Source organism: Hyposmocoma kahamanoa, unplaced genomic scaffold (genome assembly GCF_003589595.1).
Source record: "Hyposmocoma kahamanoa isolate Upper Pololo Valley unplaced genomic scaffold, ASM358959v1 190, whole genome shotgun sequence".
In the NCBI taxonomy this organism is placed as follows: domain Eukaryota; kingdom Metazoa; phylum Arthropoda; class Insecta; order Lepidoptera; family Cosmopterigidae; genus Hyposmocoma; species Hyposmocoma kahamanoa.
Window position 1 is genome coordinate 4,132,705 of NW_020653718.1, and position 14,987 is coordinate 4,147,691.

A 14,987-nucleotide genomic window follows, 5' to 3' on the forward strand; every position below is an offset into this window, starting at 1 on the left:
AAATCCAAATTTTTGAATGAATAATTCGTGCACATGGTAACAATATAAGACAAGAAGTAACAACTTACTTTCTTGGTCAATGGTACGCAAGAGCGCCGAATTAAGCATCTTTCTCCGCTTCGTATCTATAACATATTAATTTCACATTAGACAAATGTTTCATTTATGAAGTTGATGACAAAAAAACAGTAAAAATCAAAAGATCGTTTGTTCCTGAAAAAAATTGTTATAAAAAGTTATTAAAATTTGGCATTAAGGGCGGAGCTTTGTTACTTTTTAAGTCTTTGGTTTGCCATTTTAGACTAGACTTATAGACTAGATTTTAAGATTCGAAAATACTTTGGTGTGTTGAGTTTAGCGCCGATTAAGAGTCGATACTATCTCAGCTCAAATTCAAATGTTTCCCGCACTAATACGGTTCATTTTGCTAAGGTCGAGCGGCAGGGGCACTGGCTTTATTTGAAATTTTTTTTTTACAAACGAAATTTAAGTTATTTGAAAAATGTATATCGTATACATTGACTTACAAATAAATGGACGAAGGGTCTAATACCAAAACAACGAAAAAAATATCCCAAGTCAACCTATTTAAACGTAGTGACATGTAAAGGAATATGAAAAAGCTAAAACGTTGAATTCAAATTGTAATGTCATCGCAGTACTGTCTAATTTAGCTTGCTTCGCTGTCAGTCGAACAAACGAAGACTAAAGCATGAATGACGCTCTGTATACGATTTTAACGCCCTATAAGTTCGGACACTTTTTAGCGCGGACCCGACGTCCATATAATTGTAAGTCAATGATCGTATAGTATAGATGTTCTATTTAGTTAAGTTGATATAAAAAGGCATTGGTTTGAGTACAGCTGTTTTCTTGTAAAATTTCGAGGAAAGTTTGTGATTTGTTGAAGTTGAATCGTGTTTTCACACCGTATCTACATTAGTCAGAGTATATCGTCAATTTTACTATACTACTAAAAGGTTTGATTTAACAGTTTCACTTTTATGCGGAATCAAGTAAAGCCATTTGAGGTTGTACAGACTCTTAAGTCGTAAGCGTTGGTAAAAACAGCAGTTTCTGTATGGGAATCTCGATTTAGCTCAAATATTGGGGGTAATTCGGAGACCGCTAATTTGCAGACCAAGATTTATTGATTTTGGAATTTGCTGCCATCTACAGGCGAGTAATAGCAACTCGTCTCATCGAATTCCGACGCGGTGGCGTGCGGCGCCACCGCCATGTATAGAGCGTAATGTTCCGCTTCCGTCAAGTCTAGGTCATCCTGCAGTTTCTTAAAAGCTGAAGCGTCCAATGCCAGGACACTTTCAGCTACAAGGATGGTACCGCCATCGGTCGGTGGCATCGGAGCCAGACTCGCCGGTCGCTTCAAAGACGTCTGAGAAGTCGACTTTTCGTTCTCATCACCGTGTAACGATATATGAGTGACGCTGTCCGCGTAGCTAAGCCCCGTAGTGGACGCATTGTCCTTTAACGAAGTATGAGATACCGACGACTTGAACTTTGATGGGCGTTGTCCCGATACGCTGCTAACGGAACGAAACACGGGTTTGCTCTTCGTCTCTTTCTTTCCTTCGGATTTTACACTCGGGGCTGGGGACTTTTCTCTCTTTCTAAACAAACGGGAAAAGAAGGAACGTTTCTTTACAGGGGGTAACGCAGGTTCGCTCCTAGCTACCGATAATTCAGTACGATCGCGGTTAACAACCTCGGGGATTCGGGTTATAGGAATCTGGCGACCGGGTTTGAGGATGCTATCGACAGAAGTTTGACTAGTTTTGAACGGCTCAGTAGCTTTACGGACCCTTTTAGGCGGCAAGGGGGGGGCTTTCTCGTCATCGTCGATCTGTTTCAGAGACGTAAACTCTATAATGGGACCTCGGTACGTCTGGACTTGAACGTCCTCGTACGGCTCCGGTTCGGAAATTTGTATCGGGTTCTTAAAAGCGAGTTGCAGACTAGTGTACGTTCCCGCGTCGTTAAAGTCGTCAGGGTCCATGTCGACGTCGTCGTTAAGGGTCGACACGTTCTCTAGGCGCGTACGGTTTTCGGAATAGATTTCGTCCAGCTCGGCGACCTGGTCCAAAAGGTCGTTGAGACTCTTTTCGTTCGAGGCGACCACGTCGGCCGGCTCGGCCTCGTCGATGATTTCGACGTTGCCGTTGAGGTCGGCTATGAGCGCGGAGCCGGACTCGTCCGAGGGGTCGGCGGTGTCGCTGGTGGAGCTGACGAGGGCCTCCTTGTCGTTGTTGTTGGTGTCGCGCTTCTCGGCCAGCAGCAGCGACAGCAGCGCGAGGTCGGGCAGGGGCTTGCGCGCCGGGCGGTCGGTACCTTGCAACTCCGGGATGTACGTGAAGGGGACGCCCACGCTGCGCGTGCCGTCCGACGGCCGCTTCAGCTGGATGAACACCTGCCGGGCAGCACCGTTCGTCAGCGAGGCCTGCAGCCCTCGGCCGGGGGGACGAAGGCGAAGCACTCACGTCCACGTGCTGGCCGGTGGCGGGGTCGCGGTAGGGCGGCGTGGTGAAGGCGATGGCGGCCTGCTTGTGCACCATGACCACGGTGGCGTTGTCCTCCCACACCACGCAGCTGGCGCCGCCGCCGCCCGCGCCCACCTCGCGCCGCTCCTCGTACAGCACCACGGCCACGTCCTCGCGCGTCACCTGCCGGCAGTCGCCCGTCAGGCGTCAGGCGGGGCTTCCAGGCCTCCGCCCCGCCCCCGCCCCGCCCCCCCACTCACCTTCTCACACAGCAGGATCAGCTCGGTGCCGCCGCGGGCCGAGCCCGACGAGCGCGAGATGCGCAGGATCTGCAGGTCGGTCATCGCCTTCTTGTCGTAGATGATCTCCGACACCACGGGCTCGAGCGAGTGGCGGACCTTGCCCGCCTCGTCGGGCAGGAACACTTGGAAGCACAGGCGCACGGCGTTCAGGTCGATGCTCTGCGGCTGGTTGCGGTGGGCGTAGCCCGCTGGGGAATAGCGAGGCGCACGCGCGATTACTGTGCGGGCCGGTAGCAAAGCCTCGGTTGACGCTGGAGGCTTTAAACTCGGTTCGACGTGACTATCGAGTGCAGGATTGAAACTAGTTATTCTTTCTACAATAATAATCATACAGATTAGAACACTTTTGAATAAATGACACTAGAATATATTTGTATCTATGTGAAAGTAAAACAGACAACCTCAATACAGAGTACTAAAAAAAATCGACCTCAAAAATTCGTCAATTTACATCCATTTACCAAGTTTTGTTGCAACCGATTACCGGAAAGTGCGCGAAATCAAATTCATCCCCTAGTTTGCCACCCTTAGAAGTGGAATTTTAAAGTAACAAACTAAGGGATGGATCCGATTTCGCGCACCTTCCGGCAACCGATTGCAATAAAACTTGGCAAATAGATGCAACTCCTAGAACTTTTGAGGTCGTTTTTTTTTGCTTTTCGCTGTTTGTGATATCAGTGGCCAAGCAGTGACCTCCGTATTTTTTTTTAAATAGGTTTCACGACTCCGGAAACTTTACCCTTTCGAAGCTATCTCGGAAGTGTCTATGTGGTTATTACCTTAATATTATTATTAAACTGCTAAAATCTTTTGCTATAATTTTACTTTAACTTTACCTAATGTTACTATGCAGAAATAACAGCCGGCGTCAACAAAGTCCTTGTATACGTAACTGTAACATACACTATCGACGCATCAGCTATTCAATTTATTTTACAAAGATAATTTTCTTCTAAACGTTTCCTTTATACGTTTCCTTATAGGAAAAACATCGGTGACGCATTATTAACAATATTGTGAAACTCGCAGACGAGGAAAGGAAAAAGCGACTGACAACAGCGCTATCTATGACCTAGGCTTCATGGTATTTAAGTTTACAATAAGTATATACCTACGATAATAACCGGTACATAAACATTTAAAAAGGACTATGAATACGAAAATATAAAACTGCAAGTATATAATTTTTTATAAATAAGTATATGGTTTTTAATTTATTTTAAGAATATTTTCGATTTCTTCTGTCGGATATAATTGTATATTGAATTAGATTAGATTAAGTTATAATGGAAATATATTTATCTTATACAATCAGAATGAATCCACTCGGTAACAGAAACGTTGTTGAGTTCACGTAAATGTAATTGTGAATTAATTTCACAAAAATCAAGTACAAAAAGAAACTATAAACAAAAGTGTGTACTTTCCTTTAAAAACAAAAGTTGAAACTAAACTGTCGAACGTGATCGAGTCAATTTCAGAATATTTACAGTATTAATTTACATTCATTATTTTCGTTTTACGAAAGTCTTTACTGCCGCCTTGCCTATTGCTGCCGCCAAGTAGTGTTGTGAGCATTACTGCGTTCCGGTTAAGAAGGGTTTGGGTAAGAAATTACGGCACATGCACATGCTCAGAACTTTGCGATTTAAAGCTCTGAGTGGCACTGCAACTGCTATCAACCAAAGTGTGGCCTAATTCGAATGAAGAAAATGGAGTTCCGTCGTCTTTGCCTACCAGCTTTACGTCTGTCCGTAAAGATGTGTAACACTTTCAATGATCTAACTAACAATATGTATTATACGGTTGGCGTCATCGCCGCATGCGGTAACGCGCACGCGCACGCCGAAATAGCCGCGCAGAAATAGACATATTGCTACCTTCGCTAGGTACGCCAGCACCACGTGGTTGCGGTATGTGACCGAACCTACACCTACCTACGGTGAACCAAATCTAATGATCGATCCTATGACTCAAATAAATATGACTGTATATTATATACAGTCAGTTCGTATGTTAGAAGGCACGTATCCATGCGAGTGCGTAATGCAGTGTTGGTCCCAGCTCTGTCGTATGGCGGGAGTGTTGGGTATGACGAAAGAAGCGCGCGAGTAGAGTGAATGCAGTAGAAATGTGGTCCATACAAATATATACAATGTGACAGAGTAAGAAATACTGCGAGTCAACGTGGTTTTAAAGAGAGCGTAGTGACACAAAAATAGAGAAATGTATTTTGAGGTGGTTTAGCCACACGAAGCGGATGAATGAAGGTAGAGTGGTATTTAAAAGAAATACATATAGATATAAAAAAAAATGTCAAAAAAAAAATAAAGCCAACGTGGCAAGCAAAATTGGAACAGGACGGCCACGAAGGAGGAGGATAAAAGGGTTTGTATGAAAGACTTGTCAATGTTAAACAAGTTTATCAAGACCGTGCAAAGTGGTGAACATACCCCAAAGGGAATACAAAAGCGTAAACAAATATACGTATGCAAGTAATTTTCTTATTAATCTTGCGGTGAGACTAGTCCGAATACAAGCCACCGTCTCGCAGTGAGATCGTATACCGATTGCAATTAACACTAGATACATTGTAAATAACCTGTTTACAACGCGTAAACTATTGTAAGCGTCATACACTCATGCAGGACTGGACAGTACGAGTATTTGAATTACTTGCAATTGAAATGCAAAATACGTAGTTGTATTCCAATTGCTACCCAAAAATGTAATTGGTATTTCAAATACTTTCGCCGTGTCCCGTTAGCCGTAATGACTTTGTACTTTGTATTTTTAACCGACTTCAAATAAAGAGTAGGTTTTCAATTCGATTGTATGTTTTTTGTGTATGTTACGCGATTTATGACCAGATTTTGATGATTCTTTTGTTGTTGGAAAGAGGGTACCTCAGTATTGGTCCCGTTTAAATTTGAAGAAATTATTCCACCTCTAAGGGTGGTAAATTTGGGGATGAATCTAGCTTCGCGCTCTTTCCGGTAACCGATTTAAATAAAACTTGGCAAATTGATGTAATTCCATGAACTTTTGAAGTAGGTTTTTTTAATAAAAGAGTTATAATTATACAAAATTGAAGTCAAAATGCCGTATTTTATATTTTCAATACAGCTTATGAAAATATCTTTAAATAGTTAAGACATAACACGTATTTGCCTAGCAACATGTAAGTCTAGGCTACACCACTACAGGTTTTTAGTATATGCCGATAATTTTAAAATATATACTGAATAGAATAGACATTTATTTAACGCCACATAGATAAAAAAATATTTAAACCACTTAGACAAACAACACAAAATAAAAAAATTAATAAACACAAAAAAAAAACGACTAGTCGTCAATGTATATTGTACTGTAATTTGTACGGTTGTGGCGTATACGCAAAAGGACTTCATTCAGCTTATGCCACAGCCATAATTGAATGTGGCACTGGTTTTCAATGACCCCTGAGCGTGATGAGTGACTCTCTCTACTGTAGTGATCTCGATTAGATTGGGAATGTCTTTAAAAAAGCCCACGCAGACGTGCATATATGAAGAGACTGATGCGAGGGCAGAATGCCAATGAGGTTTATCAGGAACGTAGCTAATGGATAGTCATTGTCTGCCTATACCATGGTAATTTATTATTAATTCTATTACATGGAAATTTAATAAATAGAAACCCCTATAGTACCACAGTCGGTGGCAAGGAGATCACAAGCAGCATCAAAAGCGCCTCAGCTTCCTGCACTATAAAAACGTCGTAAAGTGCAGTAACATAACACCTTGTAGTCCGCAGCCCTCCCATCCGTACGGACCGTTTAATGATTGATAGGCAATTACGATTTATCGCCGCGCGATTGCCAGATTTCGAGATTGACGAATGCGTTCGAAATAAACCCGTTGGATACCGTTCTGGTTTGAACAGTCCGAAGTTTCTACAAGTAGAAGCTGTATAAGCGACGCGCCTATCCATGAGAGTTGCAGTGCCACTCAAAACAAAGGGGCACTACCACTGCGTCCGTCACCCTGAGACAAAAATCGACAAGTACCATGTGCTCGTAATTTCACCCTTACCCGTCAAAACCGGTGCGCATTAATGCTCACATTACAGCTTGGCGACAGAAATAGGTAATGTGGCAGTATAAGGAGCTATGCTGCTTTTCAGTATTCTATAGGATAAATCACGGAGATTGTACGACGGAATTACATGCTAGACTTCCACCCCTAAGTTGCGGATAAAAACAAGATGCGCACGAAGCGTTACACTTCCACGTTTACGGTGTACGGAGTTTTTTTTAACTCTTCATTTATTTAGAGGCTTTGATCGCTATTGAACATGTCAGCCATTATAAAAACGATATCTCAAGAAAATACGGAGTGGAATTCCCCGCTTGCAGGTTTGTTGAATGAACGTTATAACTTGGGCCTTAAAGGCAAGAGCGAATAGGCATTATATAGGTGTGATGCTCCATAATCGACCTCATTGTCAATTTCCATCACGGAGGTCAGATTCGCGTATATTTTACCCGTAATAAAATATTTTTATTATTTCTGTAAACATTGAAAACATTATAAATAAATAAATAATAAATAAATAAAATTGTTTATTCAGTAACATAATGTACAGAGAAAACTAAAGACTACTTATGCGATTTAATGTAAAAATAACACATGTACCTGAACTAGGAAATTCCTGTATTTCAGGTAAATACATAACTAATTGTAAATATCACAATTTTTTTTAATAATAGAACACACTCAACATAGCCCCGCACTAGGGAAACCCTGTGTCGCGGGTGCCATGGACAGACAACCACAATTTACACCCAAACTCACGAGAGAAACAAATGTAGGCCATACAAATATTTCTCCCGGCCCGGGAATCGAACCTGGGACCTCTGGCGTGGCAGTCCGGAATGGTAACCGTTCGGCCACGGAGGCAGTTATTGCAATCTTAGTAGTAATCTAAGTAGAGGATTTAGGACACACGTTTTCCAGGGGTTGTAAATTTTTTTCGATATACAAGTGTCATCACAGTGTTTTCGAGAGGTAGTCATAGGGATTCGACCATAATTGCAGAGGTCTATTATTCTCGTGAAAATGTTATTTATTACCTCTAATTAGAATATAATTGAATACACTGTTGCGTTGCGGATTCAAATCAAAATATGAGTTGAACAACATTTTTGCACGATTAATATTAGCCGAAAACAAATTATAGATTTTTTTTTCATTACGAGTATAGATTCTATTTAATGATGATTGCTTTGAGACACGCGTTCTTTTTTTTTAGTGGCGAATAATCCAAAAAATATAGTCTTGCTTGAGTCGATGCAGATTATACACTGCGCAACATTTGAAAATTGCTTTAATTACCTATGAACTCTACACGTATAATATCAAATAACACTCCGAGACATTCACATGAAGCACATCCGTACTGATGTTTATAGCAAAGGAACAGAACACACTATTGCCATCTGTGTTTCCCCCGTAAGCCATAATTCAGGAGTATTGAAGTGGCTACTTCGACGCTTATGCTCCGATAAAATTGTATCCAAAGTTTCGTCTTTATTACATTTTACAGTTTACATAAATCCATGAAAACAGTTACACAACTACACCTAATATCGAACAGTGGAAAAAGGCGACTAGAAAAAGTAAATCCCGATGCATAAATAAAAACCAACGCTATCACTTACTTCGGAAGGGGTCAACGCGTAGTTCTTCTCGTACGCGTAAAGCTTCTGCGATGTCGCGTCTCTTGACGCATTGTATGCCAAGGTTTGAGAAGGTGACGAGTCGGTTGTCCGCGGTGACGTCGACGCGCTGGGTGCACACGCCGCGCTGGCAGCGGTCGCGGCCAACCAGGTTGTGGGGATGTGGTCTGCCGGAAAAGTTAAACATTGAAGGGGTTTACCAGATCATCACGTACATTACCCGGTCAATCGTTTATTCCATAGGTAAAACTTTTACACTTGAAAACCATTGACTTACAAATAAATGGACGACGGGTCTAATACAAAAACCACGAAAAAAATGTCCCAAGTCAACCTATTTAAACGTAGTGACATGTAAAGGAATATGAAAAAGCTAAAACGTTGAATTTAAATTGTAATGTCATCGCAGTACTGTCTAATTTTGCTTGCTTCGCTGTCAGTCGAACAGACGAAGACTAAAGCGTGAATAACGCTCTGTATACGATTTTAACGCCCTATAAGCGGACACTTTTTAGCGCGGACCCGACGTCCATATAATTGTAAGTCAATGCTTGAAAACGTTCTTTTTTTATGCACTATACTGACCTCCCAGAGAAGAATTTGAAGAAGGATTGCTCGTTTCAATTACACTTAAATGCTATGGAATAACACTTTGAATAATATTTGTGGGGAATTTAGACTCACGTTGTCTTTCCATACATCTTTATCTAACACATACTCTTCACTTTTGTAACAGGACTTTTTCTTTTTTACTATAATACTTTTAAACTTAAGAAATGATATCTTAATATATGCTCCGGAATATTATTGTAAAAACGTATACAGATAAAATAATCGTTTACCTTAGTTAAACGAAATCGTGGTATTATTATGAGAAGGCATCGGAATAGGTAGAGTTTTTTTACCTAAACTTCGAGGAACATAGACAGAAAATGGAGACCGCCTTACGACAATATTTTTAGGTCCTGGACCTGTTCGGGAAATCACTTAAGTACATTAAAAATGTACGTAATTGGGGACAGGCAGCTACACTAAATTTACCTTAACTTTGCGACACAGTGGGTCGGATCAGCGATATTGCGGACATTGAATTCTGGAAGATCTTGAGCAGACTTGAGTATGATTACAAGCACTGGAAATACGACCCTAATGGCAAGGACTTCGAGTATGATTTTCAGTGCTCACTGCAATACTCATGTCCTGACTTGAGTATTGAGTAGAGTTTTGGAATACGACCCTCAGACATTGGACATGACAGTTGTATGAATAGACCATATGCTGTTGCGGTTATATAAACGAGCCCAATGTTTTTTATGGCACTCATGAACAAATGGTCCTATTTCGGTAGGAATCATATTTTTCATAGTGAACAATTCGGGTTTACTAGTGGTAGATCGACTAGCGATGCGGGGGTAGCGTTACTAAAACACATCTTTGATGCTTGGGAAAGGTCCCAGAACGCTACTGGTGTTTTCTGTGACCTCTCAAAGGCATTTGATTGCGTTGACCATATTACTCTTATTAGGAAGCTGGAATATTACGGTGGCAAGGAACCAGAATTTGTCTTGTCATATCTTAACGGTAGAATTCAGAAAGTAGACAAATGGAGTGACTTCTTTGGGTTCTGTGGTACAAATGGGTGCTCCGCAGGGCTCAATACTTAGACCTTTCTTATTTCTAATTCATATTAATGATCTGCCATTCCTTGTTAAGGACTATTGCGAAATAGTATTGTTTGCTGACGACACATCCTTGATTTTTAAAACAGACAAATATGACATTAACTATGACCATATAATATATATAACCGCCTCCGTGGCCGAACGGTTACCATGCCAGACTGCCAAGCCAGAGGTTCTATGTTAGATACCCGGGTCGGGAGATATATTTGTATAGCCTACATTTATTTCTCTCGTGAGTTTGGGTGTAATTTATTGTTGTCTATGTGTGTGTCCATGGCACCCGCGACACAGGGTTTCCTAGTGCGGGGCTATGTTGAGTGTGTGCGTTATTATTATTATTGTTATATTAATTATACTCTCTCTAAGGTAGTTTATTGGTTTAATGCTAACAATTTATTGCTTGATGCCAAGAAGACAAAATGTGTTAAATTTAATTATCTAACGAAAAATCGTCCAAGCATAGAAATAAACGGAGAAAAGTTAGACCTTGTTAATAAAGCAGTCATCTTGGGAGTGACCTTAAATAGTCAACTTCAATGGTTTCCACATATATCTTCCCTGGCCAGCAGATTAAGCTCCGCTGCATGCTCAGTCCGCAGAATACGTGAGCTTACCGATGTTAGTACTGCTAGACTAGTTTACTTTAGTTACTTCCGTAGTACAATGTCCTACAGGATTCTGGGGTAAAGCGTGTGACGGAGTGACCTCCTTGCATCGTCATCCCACCTTTTTATCGCCTCTCTCCGGTTCCTGGCCACTCGTATTTAAATTTTGAATTGTTCCATTCTTTTGCCTCACATTCAGATTTTGTTTCGTTTCATCGTCACTCCCTGCTCGATCGCGACAGCGGACGGAGCTGTTTAAATTCAATCGCGTCTAATTTCGATTCTTTTACTAAGTTATAATCATTATAATATAATCTAAATCATGTGTCAATTTTAATAACTGTATAACAGTCTACAGCATTATCATGTACCTATGAATACTTATCTGTAATTCAGGCTAACTCGGCCCTTTTAGGGGTAAGTGCTAATTAATATCTTTTTCATCAAGTTAGGAAGTGTAGTGTTTTATATTAATGTACCTGATTTTCTCTATATACCTTTTTATTGTTACAGCCTTACTTCTTTCTTACCATTTCTTCTTAACCCGACTTTAAATAAACGTGTGGACCAGAAGTTTTCTGTTTTACTGCCGTGAACCTAGTCACGGCTTGTTAGGGTTACAACCCTTTCAAGCGGCAGATATTCAAACCATATTTGTATTGCAAAAACGAGCGATTAGTTCTGTGTACCGTCTAGGCTCTCGGGTTTCTCTCAGATAAAAGTTTAAGGAGACTGAGACCATAACTGTGGCATCACAGTACATTTACTGAAATATTTTATAAGTCCAAACTCATGGTATCACGATTTCGTTTAACCAAGGTAAACGACTCTTTTATGGGGAACTGTATACGTTTTAACAATAAGATTCCGGAGGATATATTAAGATTATCATTTTTTAAGTTTAAAAACTACATTAAAAATATTTTGATTGAAGTCATATTACAAAATTGTAGACTACGTGTTTATTTATTTATTTATTTATTTATTTATTAAAGGACATCCAACAGCATACATTTAGTACTTAAAAAATAATGTTACATGAGCAGTGCATAATGCCAATTAGAGGATATCACAAAAGCTTAGAAATATTATGACGCGACATTGTGAGTTGCTCTACAATTATTTATAAAATAAAATTAAAAATTTGAAAAGAACAATTAAAAAATTCATAAAATATTACAGCAAAAACCATAAAGATTTTTTATGGTTTTTGCTGTAATATTTTTATTGTGTGTAATATTTTTATTGTATGTAATTATTGCTGATAGAAGTTGGATAAAGATGTATGGAAAGACGACACGGCTCCAGAATCCACACATATTTGATTCAAAGTGTATTCCATAGCCTTTAAGTTTATATGGAATAAATGAACTTTGACTTTGTTTGGTATTGAGTATTATATCACACCACTCGACAAAATTAGCATGGCCGGCAAAGCAAATATTCACTTACTTGTATGGAGACTCCTTCGTGACGCAGGAGACGACAACAATGGCCTTGCCAGTGTGGCCGCAGATTTCGATGGTGGGGTACGTCCGCCGGTCCTGCGTGCTGTTGACGCCCGGAATTGACCCCGCAGAGCGACCTTCGCACTCATAACGGAATCTGAAGACAACAAACGCTTTGTTACTTCATTTACCTAATAACATTCTGATATCCAGTCATCTCGTATGTCAACATTACAAATACTGTACTACCGGTTCGTCTAACACCTTCTTGTTATTTATAAGTCGCATCATTAAACCGCAAACTACAACAACATTTGCGAAATTAGTAATAGGTACCCAAAAATAATATAGCAAAAAAACCACAAGTGGAATAACAGTGGATGAACACGAGAAGCTTGAGTCACCGAGCATTGACCACGAAAAGCCAAATATTTATCTAAGTTTTGTTTAGAACGGATGCCACTGCCAAAACTATCGCAAGGCGACTACTTAGTTGCTATGTATAGTATGGAAACAAGGCAGTTAGATAAGTTTCTAAACCTTTAAGTTATGCTTGCTACCTGACAAACCAAAGCTCGAGAAAAAGGAAACATTGCCTTGTGGTACCTTTAACCAATTTACATGATTTGCCGATCTAACGTAACCATGTTTGGGGTACTGCAGAATTCTGTCACTGTCTGTTTGAACGTTGAGTTAATTCGTAGTTCCAAGAAAACTGTGATGTTGGCACAAAGCAAATTTATTACTAGAATACAAAGTATATTTTGGCTACAGAAACAACGATGTCGTTTAATGTATGTATGTTGGTCGCTGTATTGTGGTTGGGCATTACGCTAGAAGTTCCTTTATACCAAAAGTACCTATGGTTGCTAATTTAGTAGCAGTAGAGCTCCTTGTCTTCTTGCAACGAAGTCCTGCCACATTAACTATTTCTACCGCCAAGCTGTAATGTGAGGATTATTACGTTCGGGTTTTGAAGGGTGCTGGTGAAATTACAGGCACAAGGGACTTGTCAACTTATGTATCACGGTGACGGACTCAGTGACAGGGCCCCTCCGATCTTCGCGATTTGAAGTCTGCGTGACATTGCAACTGCTATGGACAGGTGTGTCGCTTACCACCTGGCGCACGACTTGTTCGTTCCGTCACATGGTGGTTTGTACTTCCGAAAATAAACAAAGCACGCATCGATAATTGTGTTTCTACAATTTGAGTAAAATCCATTTATTTTGTACAGGTCTGTTTCTTTGGCATTAAAGGCGTGACACACCAAGCGCTATACCTAATTGGAAGGCAACTTGTGAATCTGATTCCGGTCAATGACACTGAAATGCAAAACACGTTTTTACCCACCGCTTCATTCTTTCAGGATTAAAAGCTCCCTACGGTCTAGGTATCAAAGTAGATTACAAACTTCGTAACTTTACAATGAAATCAAACAACGATACTAATATTAGTTCTATTTCGTGTTTTTTTCCCCAAAAATTACTTTTCAAAAGTCACCTTATTACCTAGGGTTCGATACAAACGAAATCGCTTAATACACATATATATACTTAATTGGGAATAACGCGGGTTTATTTACAATAAGTTCATTGACTGTAGGGATATCCAGAAAAGTTCCATAACGTTAGTTACGTATTCGGAAATTCCTTTGTCGAAGGATTTGCAGTGTATACTCGGCGAAACCCACTAATGTGTTCACATACCTACTTACAACACGTATCGCTAAAGGTCCCTTGCAGGTAAACAGCAAATAATGATACCTGTATTTATACAGGAAGGCGATACCTTCATTGCAAGTGTGCAGAAGTGCAGTACTTCAATGACAAGTAAATGTCATCATGTGTGCGTATTGTGTAAAATTGGAAAGACAACCCTTGGATAAAAGAATATTGATGAACTAACGACTCTTATAGGCCCATCTACTTACTGATCACGAATTTCATTTAGATTTGTAGAAATAGGAGGACTTCATGACTTTGGGAGTCGTTTTCTATTCTTCCACACATACTATTATGTCTGTTTTCCCATGGGTAATTTTTTTTATAATATCAAGTGACGGGACGAACCAGTCGTGCACTTGATGGTAAACTACACGCCTGTCCTTAACAGTTACAGTGCCACTCAGAGTTTTAAATTTCCTGTAATTTCACTAGCACCCTTACCCTTCCAAATCGGAACGCAGTAATGCTGACTTTAATGCTTGGCAGCAGAAATAGGTAAGGTGGCAGTACTTCCCTGGATGAACTCTTTAACAAGGCGCTCTACTGCTACTTATTGGGTATGCAGAGACTACGAACCTCCACATATCCACACTCCTGGTATGGCTCTTGAACTTCTTTCATTCGCATATTATTTTTATAAACTTTAGTTTCAAAATGAATCTGGTTTTTTGTGTAAATCGCACAAATTTGGTTTTGAGCTCATGGTCCCATGGTCCCACAGCTGCGAAAACATCTCGACACTCCTGTTTTTTTATGGCAACTATAACTATGACCTCGCTTCTTTTAAGGTCAATATGGTTGATGCATGTATTTTGAGGTTAACCAATACCTTTTTTTTACCAATACGTATTATAAATTTGTGGTTTTTTTATCACCCATCCTTTTCATGTTACCAAACCATCGAAGCTTTCTTTTTTATATCTTGGTCAACAAAAATTTTTTTTATATTTTTACGCTCTCTTAACGACCTGTTCCTCGATCTGTCGCCTCTTTTTTTTTGAAG

General features: G+C 40.2%; 1 protein-coding gene across 5 annotated transcripts in view; it reads right to left on the reverse strand.

Annotated features, from left to right (window-relative positions):
- The window catches only part of LOC113226395 (transcription factor p65), a 56,629-nt gene that overhangs the window by 12,959 nt on the left and 28,683 nt on the right, over positions 1-14,987 (reverse strand). For all 5 annotated transcript variants that reach the window (XM_026459007.1, XM_026459006.1, XM_026459008.1 and 2 more), the window contains 6 exons: positions 12,262-12,414; positions 8,505-8,689; positions 2,759-2,988; positions 2,499-2,681; positions 2,350-2,428; positions 69-125 (listed from right to left, as the gene is read on the reverse strand). In XM_026459007.1, coding sequence (XP_026314792.1) covers positions 69-125; positions 2,350-2,428; positions 2,499-2,681; positions 2,759-2,988; positions 8,505-8,689; positions 12,262-12,414 — 887 coding nt within the window. The remainder of the gene's footprint in view (positions 1-68; positions 126-2,349; positions 2,429-2,498; positions 2,682-2,758; positions 2,989-8,504; positions 8,690-12,261; positions 12,415-14,987) is intronic.